The sequence below is a fragment of the Rhinoraja longicauda genome, chromosome 28 (genome assembly GCF_053455715.1).
Source record: "Rhinoraja longicauda isolate Sanriku21f chromosome 28, sRhiLon1.1, whole genome shotgun sequence".
Taxonomy (NCBI): Eukaryota; Metazoa; Chordata; class Chondrichthyes; order Rajiformes; family Arhynchobatidae; genus Rhinoraja; species Rhinoraja longicauda.
In genome coordinates, this window is record NC_135980.1 from 29,965,712 (window position 1) to 29,980,406 (window position 14,695).

General features: G+C 47.3%; 1 protein-coding gene across 1 annotated transcript in view; it reads left to right on the plus strand.

Annotated features, from left to right (window-relative positions):
* Positions 1-10,056, plus strand: part of LOC144607218 (uncharacterized) — a 23,949-nt gene extending 13,893 nt beyond the window's left edge. Inside the window, exons 4-7 of the mRNA XM_078423898.1 lie at positions 175-253; positions 2,678-2,789; positions 4,197-4,319; positions 6,009-10,056. Of these exons, the coding sequence (XP_078280024.1) occupies positions 175-253; positions 2,678-2,789; positions 4,197-4,311 (306 nt within the window). The 3' untranslated portion in view covers positions 4,312-4,319; positions 6,009-10,056. The remainder of the gene's footprint in view (positions 1-174; positions 254-2,677; positions 2,790-4,196; positions 4,320-6,008) is intronic.
* The last annotated feature ends 4,639 nt before the right edge of the window (positions 10,057-14,695 follow it).

The window sequence follows — 14,695 nt, forward strand, 5'->3', positions numbered from 1 at the left end:
TATTATAAGATAGTTTGAGGGTCTCCAATGAGGTAGATGGTAGTTCAGGACCGCGCTCTGATGGTTGGTAGGATGGTTCCGTTGCCTGATAACAGCTGGGAAGAAACTGAACTACTTTAGAGAAAGTCACATTTTTTTACATTTCAGTTTTTTTTGTTGTCTCTTTTTAAATAGATATCTGCTCAGAATGAAATGATCAAAAAACAGCAAGATCAGAACCGGGACTTGCAACTACAAATGGACAATTTGCAAGGTCAGCTCAACAACAATTTCATTTGCATAGCACCTTGGAGAATGAATGTTCCTACGTACCAGAGAGAAATATACATGTTGAATAAAATTTGCTGCTGAGCTAGTGAGTCAGAGAAGAGGGTCATAAGTTCATAAGTGATAGGAGCAGAATTAGGCCATCTGTGGTCAGAGGGTGGTGAATCTGTGGAATTCTTTGCCACAGACGGCTGTGGAAGCCAAGTCAGTGGATATTTTTAAGGCAGAGATAGATAACATAACATAACATAACAACACTTTATTGTCACTCGGCACAACACCGAGCGAAATTTCAGTAGTCACACAAAACACAGCAAAAAAGAAAAGATCACAGGACACCCGACCCCAACACAAACATCCATCACAGTGACTCCAAACACCCCCTCACTGTGATGGAGGCAACAAAACTTCCCCTCTCTTCCCCCCGCACCCACGGACAGGCAGCTCGACCCCATCCGAGGCAAACGACACGCACAGCCCCCGCAGGGGGATGGAAGGCCCCCCGGCCAAGCCTCCTGCGGCCACACCGGGCGATGTTAAGTCCAGCGGCCGAGCCTCACCGGGCACTGAAATGTCCCGCGGCCGAGCCGCGCTGGCGATGTTAAGTCCAGCGGCCAAGCCGCACCGGGCACTGAAACGTCCCGCGGCCGAGCCGCACCGGGCACTGAAACGTCCCGCGGCCGAGCCGCACCGGGCACTGAAACATCCCACGGCCGCACCGGGCACTGAAACGTCCCGCGGCCGCACCGGGCGATGTTAAGTCCAGCGGCCGAGCCGCACCGGGCACTGAAACGTCCCGCGGCCGAGCCGCACCGGGCACTGAAACGTCCCGCGGCCAAGCCGCAACGGGCACTGAAACGTCCCGTGGCCAAGCCGCAACGGGCACTGAAACGTCCCGCAGCCGAGCCGCGCCAGGCGATGGAAGATCTCCTCTCTTCCTTCTAAATTCCAGTGTATACAAGCCTAGCCGCTCCAGTCTTTCAACATATGACAGTCCCGCCATTCCGGGAATTAACCTAGTAAACCTACGCTGCACGCCCTCAATAGCAAGAATATCCTTCCTCAAATTTGGAGATCAAAACTACACACAGTACTCCAGGTGCGGCCTGACTAGGGCCCTATACAACTGCAGAAGGACCTCTTTGCTCCTATACTCAACTCCTCTTGTTATGAAGGCCAACATTCCATTGGGTTTCTTCACTGCCTGCTATACCTGCATGCTTCCTTTCAGTGACTGATGCACTAGGACACCCAGATCTCGTTGTACGTCCCCTGTTCCTATTTGGATAATACTCTGCCTTCCTATTCTTACCACCAAAGTGGATAACCTCACACTTATCCACATTAAACTGCATCTGCCATGCATCCGCCCACTCACACAACCTGTCCAAGTCACCCTGCAACCTCATAGCATCTTCCTCACAATTTACACTACCACCCAGCTTTGTATCATCTGCAAATTTGCTAATGGTACTTTTAATCCATTCATCCAAGTCATTAATGTATATTGTAAATAGCTGCGGTCCCAGCACCGAGCCTTGCGGTACCCCACTAGTTACTGCCTGCCATTCTGAAAGGGACCCATTTATCCCCACTCTTTGCTTTCTGTCTGTCAACCAATTTTCTATCCATGTCAGTACCCTACCTCCAATACCATGTGCTCTAATTTTGCCCACTAATCTCCTATGTGGAACCTTGTTAGCTTTCTGAAAGTCAAGGTACACCACATCCACCGGCTCTCCCCTGTCAATTTTCCTAGTTACATCCTCAAAGAATTCCAGAAGATTAGTCAAGCATGATTTCTCCTTCGTAAACCCATGCTGATTCGGAACAATCCTGTTATTACTATCCAAATGCTCCGCAATTTCGTCTTTTATAATTGACTCCAGCATCTTCCCCACCACTGATGTCAGACTAACTGGTCTATAATTTCCAGTTTTCTCTCTCCCTCCTTTCTTAAAAAGTGGGACAACATTAGCTACCCTCCAATCCACAGGAACTGATCCTGAATCTATAGAACATTGGAAAATGATCACCAATGCGTCCACAATTTATAGCGCCACCTCCTTAGGTACTCTGGTATGCAGACCATCAGGCCCTGGGTCTGATGGTCTGACCATTATGACCTTAAGTCTACTCCGCCATTCAATCGCGGCTGATCTATCTCTCCCTCTCAATCCCGTTCTCCTGCCTTCTCCCCGTAACCCCTTGACACCCGCACACTTGTCACACCTGACAAGGAGGTCATAGATGGGGTCATACAGCGTGGAACCAGGCCCTTCGGGAGGGGGATGGTGTTTTAAAACTCATCGGGAAGCACTGAAAAATTCAGGGGGGGGTAAAAATTCAGCTCAAAGAAGCTCCATCCTTTCTCTCCAAATCCACAATCTTCAAACTCTCCTTTTGACAGGTAACTTTCAGCACTGCCAGGCAGAGAGCGGGAAGCATGGACAACTGGTACAAGAATTAAAGGACAGTTTGGGACACTGTGAACGACAAAACTCAGACCTTCGGCATTCTCCGTGAGTCCCTGTGTCATTTTAAATAGAATTTGACTCTGGGTACCATTGGATACCTTTGGAAAAGAAGAGTAGTCTGCATGAAGCAGGAACAGGGGACTGACTGGCAAAGGGTAGTGTTTAGTTTAGTTTAGTTTAGCGATACAGCAGAGAAGCAGGCCCACCGAGGCCGTGCTGACTGGTGATCGCACTTACACCAGTCCCATCCAACACACAGTCGGGACAATTTACGGAAACCAATTAACTTACAGCCCTGCATGTTTTTGGAATGTTGGAGGAGACCGGAGCGCTAGGGCGGCGCGGTGGTGCAGCGGTAGAGTTGCTGCCTGAGACCCGGGTTCGATCCTGACCATGGGTTCCGTCTGCACGCTGTTTGAAAGTTCTTCCCGGATGGGGTTTTCTCCGGGCGCTCCGGTTTCCTCACACATCCCAAGGACGTGTAGGTTTGCAGGTTAATGTAAGGTTGTGAATAGTCCCTGATATGTGAGAAAGTGCTGGTGCACGAGGTGAACGCTGGCCGGCATGGACTCGGTGGGCCGAAGGACCTGTTTCCACGTTGTGTCTCTAAACTAAAACCCAAGCAGTCGCAGAGAGAACGTACAAACTCCGTGCAGACAGCACCCGTAGTCAGGATCAAGCCCGGTAAGTGCCGTAAGGCAGCATCCCTACCGCTACGCCACCGTGCCGCCCGTAATGGGTTATGGAGGGAATTGCCCTGTGAGTTTGGATGACTAAAGGCCAGGCCAGGTCAGACCGGCACGGTGGCACAGCGGTAGAGTTGTTGCCTTACAGCGAATGCAGCGCCAGAGACCCGGGTTCCATCCCGACTACGGGCGCTGTCTGTATGGAGTTTATACGTCCCCCCCGTGGTTTTTCTCCGAGATTTTCGGTTTCCTCCCACACTCCAACGACGTGCGGGTTTGTAGATTAAATGGCTTGGTAAATGAAAAAATTGTCCCTAGTACAGGTATGGGGGTATGGGGAGAAGGCAGGAACGGGGTACTGATTGAGAATGATCAGCCATGATCACATTGAATGGCGGTGCTGGCTCGAAGGGCCGAATGGCCTCCTCCTGCACCTATTGTCTATTGTCTATAGTGTGTGTAGGATAGTGTTTGTGTGCGGGGATCGCTGGTCGGCGTGGACCCGGTGGGCCGAAAGGGCCCGTTTCCACGCTGTATCTCTAAACTAAATTAAAACGAGACTAATATATATATATATAGAGTTCTATTGTTTGCAAATGCCTAATCTGCTTCCATGACTTCTAAAAATAAAACAAAAGGAGATACAGCTCGTGGAGGTGGAATTAAAATTAACAGAGAAAGACCTTTCTCAGTAAGACCTTTCATCAACCTCCATTTTATAATAATTGGAAGTTAATTCAGAATTACCTGCATTTATTTCTTCCAGACACGGCTACCAGGATCAATCATGGAAATCGCAGGATAATAACATGCTGTGGTACATTTTGGCTTTTGGTTTGTGCTTGTTCCTGTGTTGTTGCCTAGCCAATTACTCCAAATGACACGAAGGGTAAGTTGAAGCAGGCATGGGTCAACCTATGCACAGTGGGTGGGAAATAAAGGCAGGGGGTGTGTGAGAGGGTGCAGGGTTCATAAGTCCTCAGACAAGAATTAGGCCATTCGGCCCATCAAGCCTGCTCCGCCATTCAATCATGGAAGCAGTGAGGTGTGGGTGGTGGGAGGTACGGGGAGAGGGGGGGGGTGAGATGTAGAGATTGTGGGGTGTGGTAAAGTTAGTGATAGTATGTGTTTGATTGGGGAAGGGCTGTGGGCTAAGGGTTCGGGTGGGAGTGAGAAATGGGGTGGGTGGGGGAAAGAGCAGTGGGAGAGGGAATCATTGGGACGGCAAATTGTGGACTCAGCCCAGACCATCACACAAACCAACCTCCCTTCCATTGACTCCATCTACACCTTACGCTGCCTCGGCAAGGCCAGCAGCATAATCAAGGACGAGTCTCACCCCGGCCACTCCCTCTTCTCCCCTCTCCCGTGGGGCAAGAGGTACAGAAGTGTGAAAACGCACACCTCGGACTTCCGGTGACGAGGCGAGCATATGGCTGCTTAATCTCGAGCTCCCGATAGCAAGTTAAAACTAACCTCCCTTAATTCACTAATTGCCACATAAATCACAGTGTTCTGTATTGGAATGAGTGGGGGAGCGACAACTAGAAGTCAAAAGAAACTTGACGGATTAGAAAGAAATAAAGAGAATTCTGGGTTGGACATGAAATGAACAGGTATGTGTGAGCGTGGCTCCCGATTTCTGCTCAAAGTCTACCTGTTCATCTTTGTTATATGCTTGAGGTAACCCACTATTTAACATTATGTACGACTCGAGGCATTCTTAGACACCGAAACGGCAAATAAAATGCAACGTCGAGCTAAAACTGGGGGAAAAGATGGCGAAGTCTCAAACAAGAATACTGCAGCCATGGCAGCCCTACCTGGTGGTGGACCTGAACTACCAGAGGATCTCGAAAGGCTTCGTTCAGCACTCCTTGCCGATATGACACAAGCGATTAATTCTGCTCTAAAGAGAGAACCTGAAGATGCTTTGTCGCCGGTGAACACCACTCTGGAGGAAGTTAAGTCCTTCTACGAAACACATGATGAACGTATTCGCGAGGTTGAAGACGGCCTGAATGACCACAGTGACAGACTAGTGAACACCAAAGCCGCCATAGCTACATTAAAGAATGAAAACGCACTTCTGAAAGGGAAGCTAAATGACCTCGAGAATCGGTCGTGATCTAACCTAAGGGTGGTCGGAATTCCTGAAAAATTGGAAGGTTCGGACCCTGTCAAATTAATGACTGATTTATTCACAAAATGCTGGAGTAACTCAGCAGGTCAGGCCGCATCTCGGGAGAGAAGGAATGGGTGACGTTTCGGGTCGAGACCCTTCTTCAGACTGATGAAGGGTCTTGACCCGAAACATCACCCATTCCTTCTCTCCCGAGATGCTGCCTGACCTGCTGAGTTACTCCAGCATTTTGTGAATAAATCGATTTGTACCAGCATCTCCAGTTATTTTCTTATACTAAATTTATGACTGCGTTTTTTGAAGTGCTGGGGTCTGATTTCTTCCCAAGACCTCTCATGCTTTTGCGTGCTCACCGAGTTGGACCTACACCAACGAATGCCTTGAATACCAAGCCATCTAGACCGAGTGTTTCTGGTTCTTTTTCACTACTTTCAGGACAAACATCGCATCATCACCAGACGGAGGCAGGAACTGTCTTTCCGCGGGTATCAGGTGTTTTTTCATGAGGATTTCAGCGTGGAGCTGTGGAGAACGTGCAGCTTTTAGGGAGATAAAATCCCTGCTCTACAAAAAAGGGGTTCGGTTCGGCCTCCTGTATCCTGCCCGGCTCCAGGTCACTCATGAAGGTAAAAAACACTACTTCAATACACCAGAAGCTGCCAAAGAGATTTACTACTCGTGCTGGGGAGATGATGGCCTTGAAGAGCAATGACTTTTTAGGATATTCATGCGGCATTGGCACAGCCTCTTACGGCAGTAAACTGTAAATTTTTGTAATTGTGGAATTCAATTGAGCTGGATTGCCATGCCCCTGAATCTGATCAATGAGTCGAGGACTTTCAACCAGCGAAAACGTAAACGTCTAGAATTGCTCTCTGGGGTACAATTTTTATTCCTTTGTTTTTGTAATACTTTGCTTAATCTGTGTTATCCTTAGCCTCAAAGGCAACGGTAGAACAAACAACCGTACAATTTTGAGGAAGAAGGCCACCTTCAATTGGATTTAAAGTTTTAGCTAGAGAGCGCATCGGAAGTTTTTTTGTTTTGTAATGCCTGCGATCATCCTCAGTTGGGGAGGAAGATCTAGGTTTTGGGGGTTAAATGTTTTTTTTTTGTTATTGTCAGGGGATGAGGGAAATGTTTTGGGTAATGGCAGCTTACTTTTCGAATATCACAAATGCATTAGACCTTTTTTTTAATGTTTTCACATGCAGCCTTTGCATTGTTTTGGATGGCAGGCCCTGTATGTATTATTGAAATATGTATTTTAAATTATGGCTAATGGTAACATTGATGGAGGCCATCCTGTGAGGTTTATATCCTGGAATGTAAAGGGGCTTAATGGTCCTGTTAAAAGAGCTAAAGTTTTTTCTCATTTAAAGCAATTAAAAACAGACAGTTTACACCATCTGAAGTAGTCAGTGACCCTAATGGCCGGTTTATTATAGTTACTGGGTCCCTTTTTCAAAAACCTGTCGTCTTAGTGAATGTTTATGCCTCTAATTGGGATGATGTCTACTTTGCAAATAAGGTTTTGTCATTAATACCTGATCTGAACACGCGTCAGCTAATCTTTTCGGGAGACCTGAACTGTGCTATTGATCCACTGCTTGATAGGTCCAATTCCAAGGGGATATCTTCTGGTATGGCAAAGACCTTCTCACTGTTTACGCAACAAAATGGCTATGTGGACACCTGGAGATTCTTGAACCCAATTGCTAGGCAATTCTCTTTTTTTTTTCATGTTCACCGCTCTTTCTCCAGAATAGATTACTTCTTTATAGACAGTTCCTTTATTCCTATGGTTAAGAAAATTGAATATACTGCCATAGTAATATCAGATCACTCGCCTGTGATACTGGACCTAGATTTTCCTTTAAACATTAGAGAACGACCTCTTTGGAGACTCAACTCCCTTTTGCTTTCCAATGAGAAATTCTGCAGTTTTGTATCGGCTAACATAGACATATTCCTCGAGACTAATAAAACCGAGTCGGTATCATGCTCTTTACTTTGGGAAACTTTAAAAGCTTATTTGAGAGGTCAAATCATATCTTATACCTCATACTCCAATAAAGAACGTAAGAGGGAAATGCAAATCCTGTCACAATCCATCTTGGTTCTGGACAACCAATACTCTGAGCAACCCACTGCTGAATTATATAAAAGCCGTGCTGATTTACAAGCAAAATTTAATCTTCTATCTAATAACCAATGAGAACAACTGATTCTCAGGACTAGTGGTCTCCATTATGAATATGGTGACAAGGCGAGCCAGCTTATGGCTCACCAGCTGAAGCGTCAAGCCGCGTCACGACTTATTCCTCAGATAAGAGACACACACCAAAATATAATAAGCAATCCAAAAGAAATTAATAATAATTTCACAGCCTTTTATTCTTCTCTTCATACCTCAGAATCCCCCTCAGACGCAACGAATATGGAACGTTTTATAGATGATTTGGAAATACCCACTCTTGAACCAGAAGAGGCAGAAGATCTAGATCAGGCTCTTGGGCAGGAAGAGATTAATAATGCCATTATGGCGATGCAGAGTGGTAAGACCCCGGGCCCTGACGGCTACCCATTAGAATTTTATAAGAAATTTAAGGATAAGCTCACACCAGTTCTTTTAGAAATGTTTCAAGAATCTTTGAAAAATGGTTCCTTACCCCCCACCCATCAACCTAGCCCTACAGATCCGACAGGAATCCCTGCCTTTTCCCTTATCTCAAGATGGTTTTGTATATCTAGGAATACGCATTACCCGCTCTTTGACATCTCTGTTTGAAGCTAATTATACGCCTCAAGTTAGCCAAATGAAGGCTGACTTTGAGAGATGGCGTAGTCGACGCCTTACTATGGCTGGGAGAGTACAGTCGGTGAAGATGACTGTACTTCCCAGATTTCTTTATTTGTTCCAGTGCTTCCTATCCAAGTCATTTTTTAACAGTTAACCAATCTATAACCTTCTTTATATGGGGCAATAAGGTTCCAAGGGTTAATAAGTGTACTCTCCAAAGAGGTCGTGAAGTAGGTGGACTGGGCCTTCCTAGTTTTATTTATTATTATTGGGCATCTAATATCCAAAAGATATTATTCTGGCTCCACCGACCGGATACAGACTGGTGTCTGCTTGAGTCACAGTCTTGTTACTCCTCGTCTCTTCCAGCTTTCGTATATTCCTCCCTGCCATTGAAACCCTCTCGATTCACATCCAAACCTGTCGTACTATCCACCCTCAATTTTTTTAATCAATTTTGCCGTCACTATAAGTTCACATCAGCTTCAGTTCTGGGTCCCGTTCACAGTAACCATTTATTCCCCCACTCTACACTTGATTCAACCTTTCGACAATGGGGTTTGAATGGTCTTAAGTGCATTAAGGATTTATACACTGACAACATATTTGATAGTTTTGATAACCTGTGCAGAAAATATGACCTCCCACGTAATCATTTCTTTAAATATCTTCAGATCCACCACTTTGCCATGAAAAAAACCCTTTTTTTCCTGATCTCCCGTCTGTCACAGTGTTGGATAAACTCACTCTTACCTTTGCAAATAAAGGACTGATCTCTGTATTATATTCTCAATTGATGTCTTTAGGGGATCAAAACCTGAACAAAATTAAAAATTAGGTGGGAGGATGACCTTGGTATGGATTTGTCTGAGGAATGCTGGACAGAAGCACTGAAAAGAGTCCATTCCTCGTCATCATGTGCAAGATTGGGGCTCATACAATTCTAAGTTTTACACAGGGCTCATTTAAGCAAAGCCAGGCTTGCTGACATATATCCGGGGACAGATGCTGGCTGTGATAGGTGCTCGTTCTCTCCAGCCAATCTAGCTCACGCATTCTGGTCATGCCCCAAACTTGGTGACTACTGGACAGTGGTTTTTAAAACCATCAGTGAAGTCCTTGGGGTGACAGTGAGGCTTTTCCCACTTGTAGCTGTATTCAGCGTAACAGATGGAACTTTGGGTTTAAATGCAAACCAGTCTGACATCATTGCATTCACATCACTTTTGGGCCGTAGGAGAATTTTGCTGGTCTGGAAATCTACAACTCCTCCATCTGCTGCCGCTTGGCTAGAGGATGTAATGTTCTTTCTAAAACTAGAAAAGATCAAATTTACACTGAGGGGGGCTGTGAAATTTTAAAATTCAAAATGGGAACCTTTTCTGTCATACTTTGAGAATCTAAAAGAACTACCCACTGACTGAGGGCACTTGATTGTAGTTGGGGATCTGCCTTTAATTATGTTTTACTTTTATTTATTTACTTATTTTTGTTTACACAATTGCCGATTACCTCACAGGATGGCTGATGCATAATGAATGAGTGTATCCTGAACCATCTGACATGCTGTAGATATGTATGGGCCTGCGCCTTGGAAGAATGTAGAGGTTTTGCTGTCAAATTGTGCATTTGTATTTGTGATATGATGTATTGTGAACACATCAGCTGCAAAGGGGTGTCCAGGGAGGGTGGGTGAGGGTTATTTTTGGTGTTATATATAAAAAACAAAATGGAGGGGAATGTAATGCATTACGTCATTCGTATTGTATCTTTCTGCAATAAAAATAAATATTAAAAAATAAATAAAACGCACACCTCCAGATTCAGGGACAGTTTCTTCCCAGCTGTTATCAGGCAACTGAATCATCCTACCACAACCAGAAACACTGATTACACTGCGAGAGGCAGAGCGAACGGCGGGGTTTGCTTACTAAATTGGCGGCCGTTCGACTCCTTGGCGTACTACACTTCAGTATAGGCGATTTCGACGGAGTGGTCCATCTTGCTCCTCCAGAATCTTTGGGAGTGACTCAGCGGGTCAGGCAGCATCTCCGGAGAAAAGGAATAGGTGATGTTTCGGGTCAAGACCCTTCTTCAGACAGAGAGAGATGCTCCCTGACCCACTGAGTTACTCCGACATTTGGCGTCTACCTTCCATGTAGACCAGCATCTGCAGCTCCTCCCCACACATTCAATTAACATTTCTGCTGTTTCCACGCTAAGTTCCTGGTCCATGCCCTCAGCGGCTATGGATTTAATGTGTGTGTATGTGTGTTTTTAAAATTCTGATTCAATTTATAATAAAATATATCACGATTTTTAAAAAAAACCACAGGTCTCAAATCAGATTTTCTTGCTTCCACTTTATTAGAAGTCCTGTTATTCCCAACCCCCGCCTGGATATTGTTATTTAATTTAATGGATATGAATGTCACGGTGGTGCAGCGGTAGAGTTGCTGCCTCACAGCGCCAGAGACCCAGGTTCGAACCCGACTACAGGTGCTGTCTGCATGGAGTTTGTACGTTCTCCCCGTGACTGCGTGGGTTTTCTCCGGGCGCTCAGTTTTCCTCCCACACTTCAAAGACGTGCAGGTGTGTGTAGGTTAATTGGCTTTGGTAAAATTGTAAATTGTCCCTAGTGTGTGTAGGATAGTGATTGTTTACGGGGTGACCGCTGGTCGGTGTGGACTCGGTGGGACGGTGTTTCTGCGCGGTATTTCTAAACCTGAAGCCAGTGGGCAGAGCTTTGTATCGATGACGTTTCGGGTCAGGACCCTTGTTCAAACTTACCGATCCACATTGAGTCAGTCTGAAGTTGGGTCCCGACCCGAAACGTCACCCGTCCCACGTTGAATCCTTCATGTGAAGCTGGCGGCAGACTATCCTGACAACAGGCCACTCGCGGAAACAACAGACAATAGGTGCAGGAGGAAGCCATTCGTCCCTTCGAGCCAGCACCGCCATTCAATGTGATCATGGCTGATCATTCTCAATCAGTACCCTGTTCCTGCCTTCTCCCCATACCCCCTGACTCCGCTATCCTTAAGAGCTCTATCTAGCTCTCTATTGAATGCATTCAGAGAATCGGCCTCCACTGCCTTCTGAGGCAGAGAATTCCACAGATTCACAACTCTCTGACTGAAAAAGCTTTTCCTCATCTCAGTTCTAAATGGCCTACCCCTTATTCTTAAACTGTGGCCCCTGGTTCTGGACTCCCCCAACATTGGGAACATGTTTCTTGCCTCTAACGTGTCCAACCCCTTAATAATATTATATGTTTGGGCGGCACGGTAGCGCAGCGGTAGAGTTGCTGCTTTACAGCGAATGCAGCGCCGGAGACTCAGGTTCGATCCTGACTACGGGTGCTGCACTGTAAGGAGTTTGTACGTTCTCCCCGTGACCTGCGTGGGTTTTCTCCGAGATCTTCGGTTTCCTCCCACACTCCAAAGACGTACAGGTATGTAGGTTAATTGGCTGGGTAAATGTAAAAATTGTCCCTAGTGGGTGTAGGATAGTGTTAATGTACGGGGATCGCTGGGCGGCACGGACTTGGAGGGCCGAAAAGGCCTGTTTCCGGCTGTATATATATGATATGATATGATAAGATCCCGGGGAGAGGTGAAGCCGCCGAATCTGGAGTCTGGGGACCAGAGGGGAAGGCGGTGGGGTTGGTGGGCGATGGACGCTGGACAAGGGAATGGTTGGAAGGACTGGAGGTCTGACCTTTCGCACCCTGAAGCTCGGCTGCAGCCTTCCTCTCTCCCCCCCCCCCCCCCCCCACCACCCTTTTTTAAAATCATACAAATACCTTTATTCAGAAAGCAAAAACAAGCATACAAAGTAACACGATCAAAACTGCCCATTTTGGGCATTTGTTCTCCATCTCTCTACATCACCGTCTATATCCCTTATTCCCCTTCACTCTGACTCTCAGTCTGAAGAAGGGTCCCGGTTCAAAATGTCACCCATTCCTTGTCTCCCCCAGAGATGCCGCCCGGCCCGCTGACTTACTCCAGCATTTTGTGTCTATCATTGCAATTGACCTTCCCCAGATTGCCTTACCTTTATGTCTTTCTCTGTGGTAATAAACGGAGGAGAATTATTCATTGAGGAGTAATTACCCTTTATTAAGAATAAGCGGTAGGCCATTTAGAACGGAGATGAGGAAAAACATTTTCAGTCAGAGAGTTGTGAATCTGTGGAATTCTCTGCCTCAGAAGGCGGTGGAGGCCAATTCTCTGAATGTATTCAAGAGAGAGCTAGATAGAGCTCAAAGGGCCGAATGGCCTACTCCTGCACCTATTGTCTATTGGTAATACAGTATAATCTCGTAACGAGAAGCCACAGCTCTAGAGGTTACACCATCCCTAGCCGGCCTGGCCTGGGGTACTCTGTTGCCGGCCCTGATTTGTCCTGGGTTTTTTCTTGCTTCCAGTTCCCCCCCTCTCACTCTCTCCCACCATCATCTGAAGAAGGGTCCCGCCTGAAACGTCACCTATCCATTTTCCCCCGAGATGCTGCCTGACCCGCTGGGTTACTCCGGCACTTTGTGTCTGTATTTAGTATTTACAATCTTTAGTTGTTTCCAAATATAAACTTCTCTCCCCTCAATGCATTGCTTCAAAGTGACGACGCTGAACAAGGGTTTAGATTTAGATTTTATAATAATAATAATAATAATAATACATTTAATTTATATAGCGCTTTTCTGGAAACTCAAAGACGCTTTACAGAGCAAATAAAACATAAAAACAAATAAACAAACAAAAGATTTATCCAGACGGAGAAGCGTCGAACAAACAGCGCCAGCGTCCTCTCACGTCAGGGTCCGGCGTAAATGGTTGACAATAAACAGTAAATGGTTGACAGTAAAAAATAAAGAACACAAGGCACACAATTACAGTTTAACACAGACAACCATCACAGTGATTCCTCCAGGCACACACTCACTGTGATGGAAGGCAAAGAAAAGTCTTATCTCCTCCTCATTCTTCTCCCGCGGTCAGTCAGTCAACCTGCTGCATCGAGGCGATCGAGGCTCCCGACTTTTGAAGCCCCCGCCGGGCGATGGAAGGCCCCAGGGCCGAGCCGAGCAGGCCGATGAAGGTCCTAAGCCCCCACCGGGCGATGGAAGGCCCCAGGGCTGAGCCGAGCAGGCCGATGAAAGTCCTAAGCCCCCACCGGGCGATGGAAAGTGCCACGGCCGAGCCACTTAGGGCGATGAAGGTCCTGCGAGCGGGTCGATCGAACCTCGCGATTCGGGGCGGTCGAAGCTGCTACGGCTGGAGCTCCCGAAAGCCGGTCGCCAGCCAGGGACCTGCGAGCTCCCGATGTTGTGGTCCACAGAGCCTGCGGTAAGTCCAGGTAAGATGGTGAGTCCAGGCCTTGCGACCGGAGCCTTCAAGGTCTCTCCCAGCTGGAGGTCCCAACTCCACGGTATTAGGCCGTAGCGCGAACGGAGATGCCACATGGAAAATGGTCGCATCTCGTTGAGGAGATTTAGAAAATTTAGATTTAGAGATACAGCACGGAAACAGGCCCTTCGGCCAGCGATCCCCGCACACTAACACTATCCTACACCCACTACACCCATTCCTTCTCTCCCGAGATGCTGCCTGACCTGCTGAGTTACTCCAACATTTTGTGAATAAATACCTTCGATTTGTACCAGCATCTGCAGTTATTTTCTTATATCTTAACCTACAAACCTGCACGTCTTTGGAGTGTGGGAGGAAACCGAAGATCTCGGAGAAAACCCACGCAGGTCACGGGGAGAACGTACAAACTCCGTGCAGACAACGCCCGTAGTCGGGATCGAACCCGGGTCTCCGGCGCTGCATTCACTGTAAGGCGGCAACTCTACCGCTGCGCCGCCGTTTTTACCTCACAACTCCGCTTTGATTTCACCGTGATCTTAGCCTTGTGAGACGTGCTGAGGGTTCACTGAGATGGTGTGAAGTCTTCTCCATCTGGAACCTCTTAGACCAGGGGTGTCAAACTACTGGCCCGCCGGCCGGCCGGACGCGGCCCGCGAAGGGATCCTATCCGGGCCCGCGAGATGATTTGGGGGGAAAAAACAGCTGCGTTGTTAATCGTCGTGTGGAGGGCGGGCGGGCGGGCGGCATGTCGGGGGTTGTAGTTCCTGAGCACGCGTGAGTGGTAGCCGTGAGGAAGTTTGCGGACTACAGTTCCCGGCGGCCAGTGCGACGGGAGGGCTGGAGGGTGCGCGCGCAGTGCTATCTCGGCTCGGCGCCAAAAGCTGCGAGTCGGCGGCCGCGCCAAGCTGCAGTTCCCCACAGGGAGTGTTTGAGTAGATGGA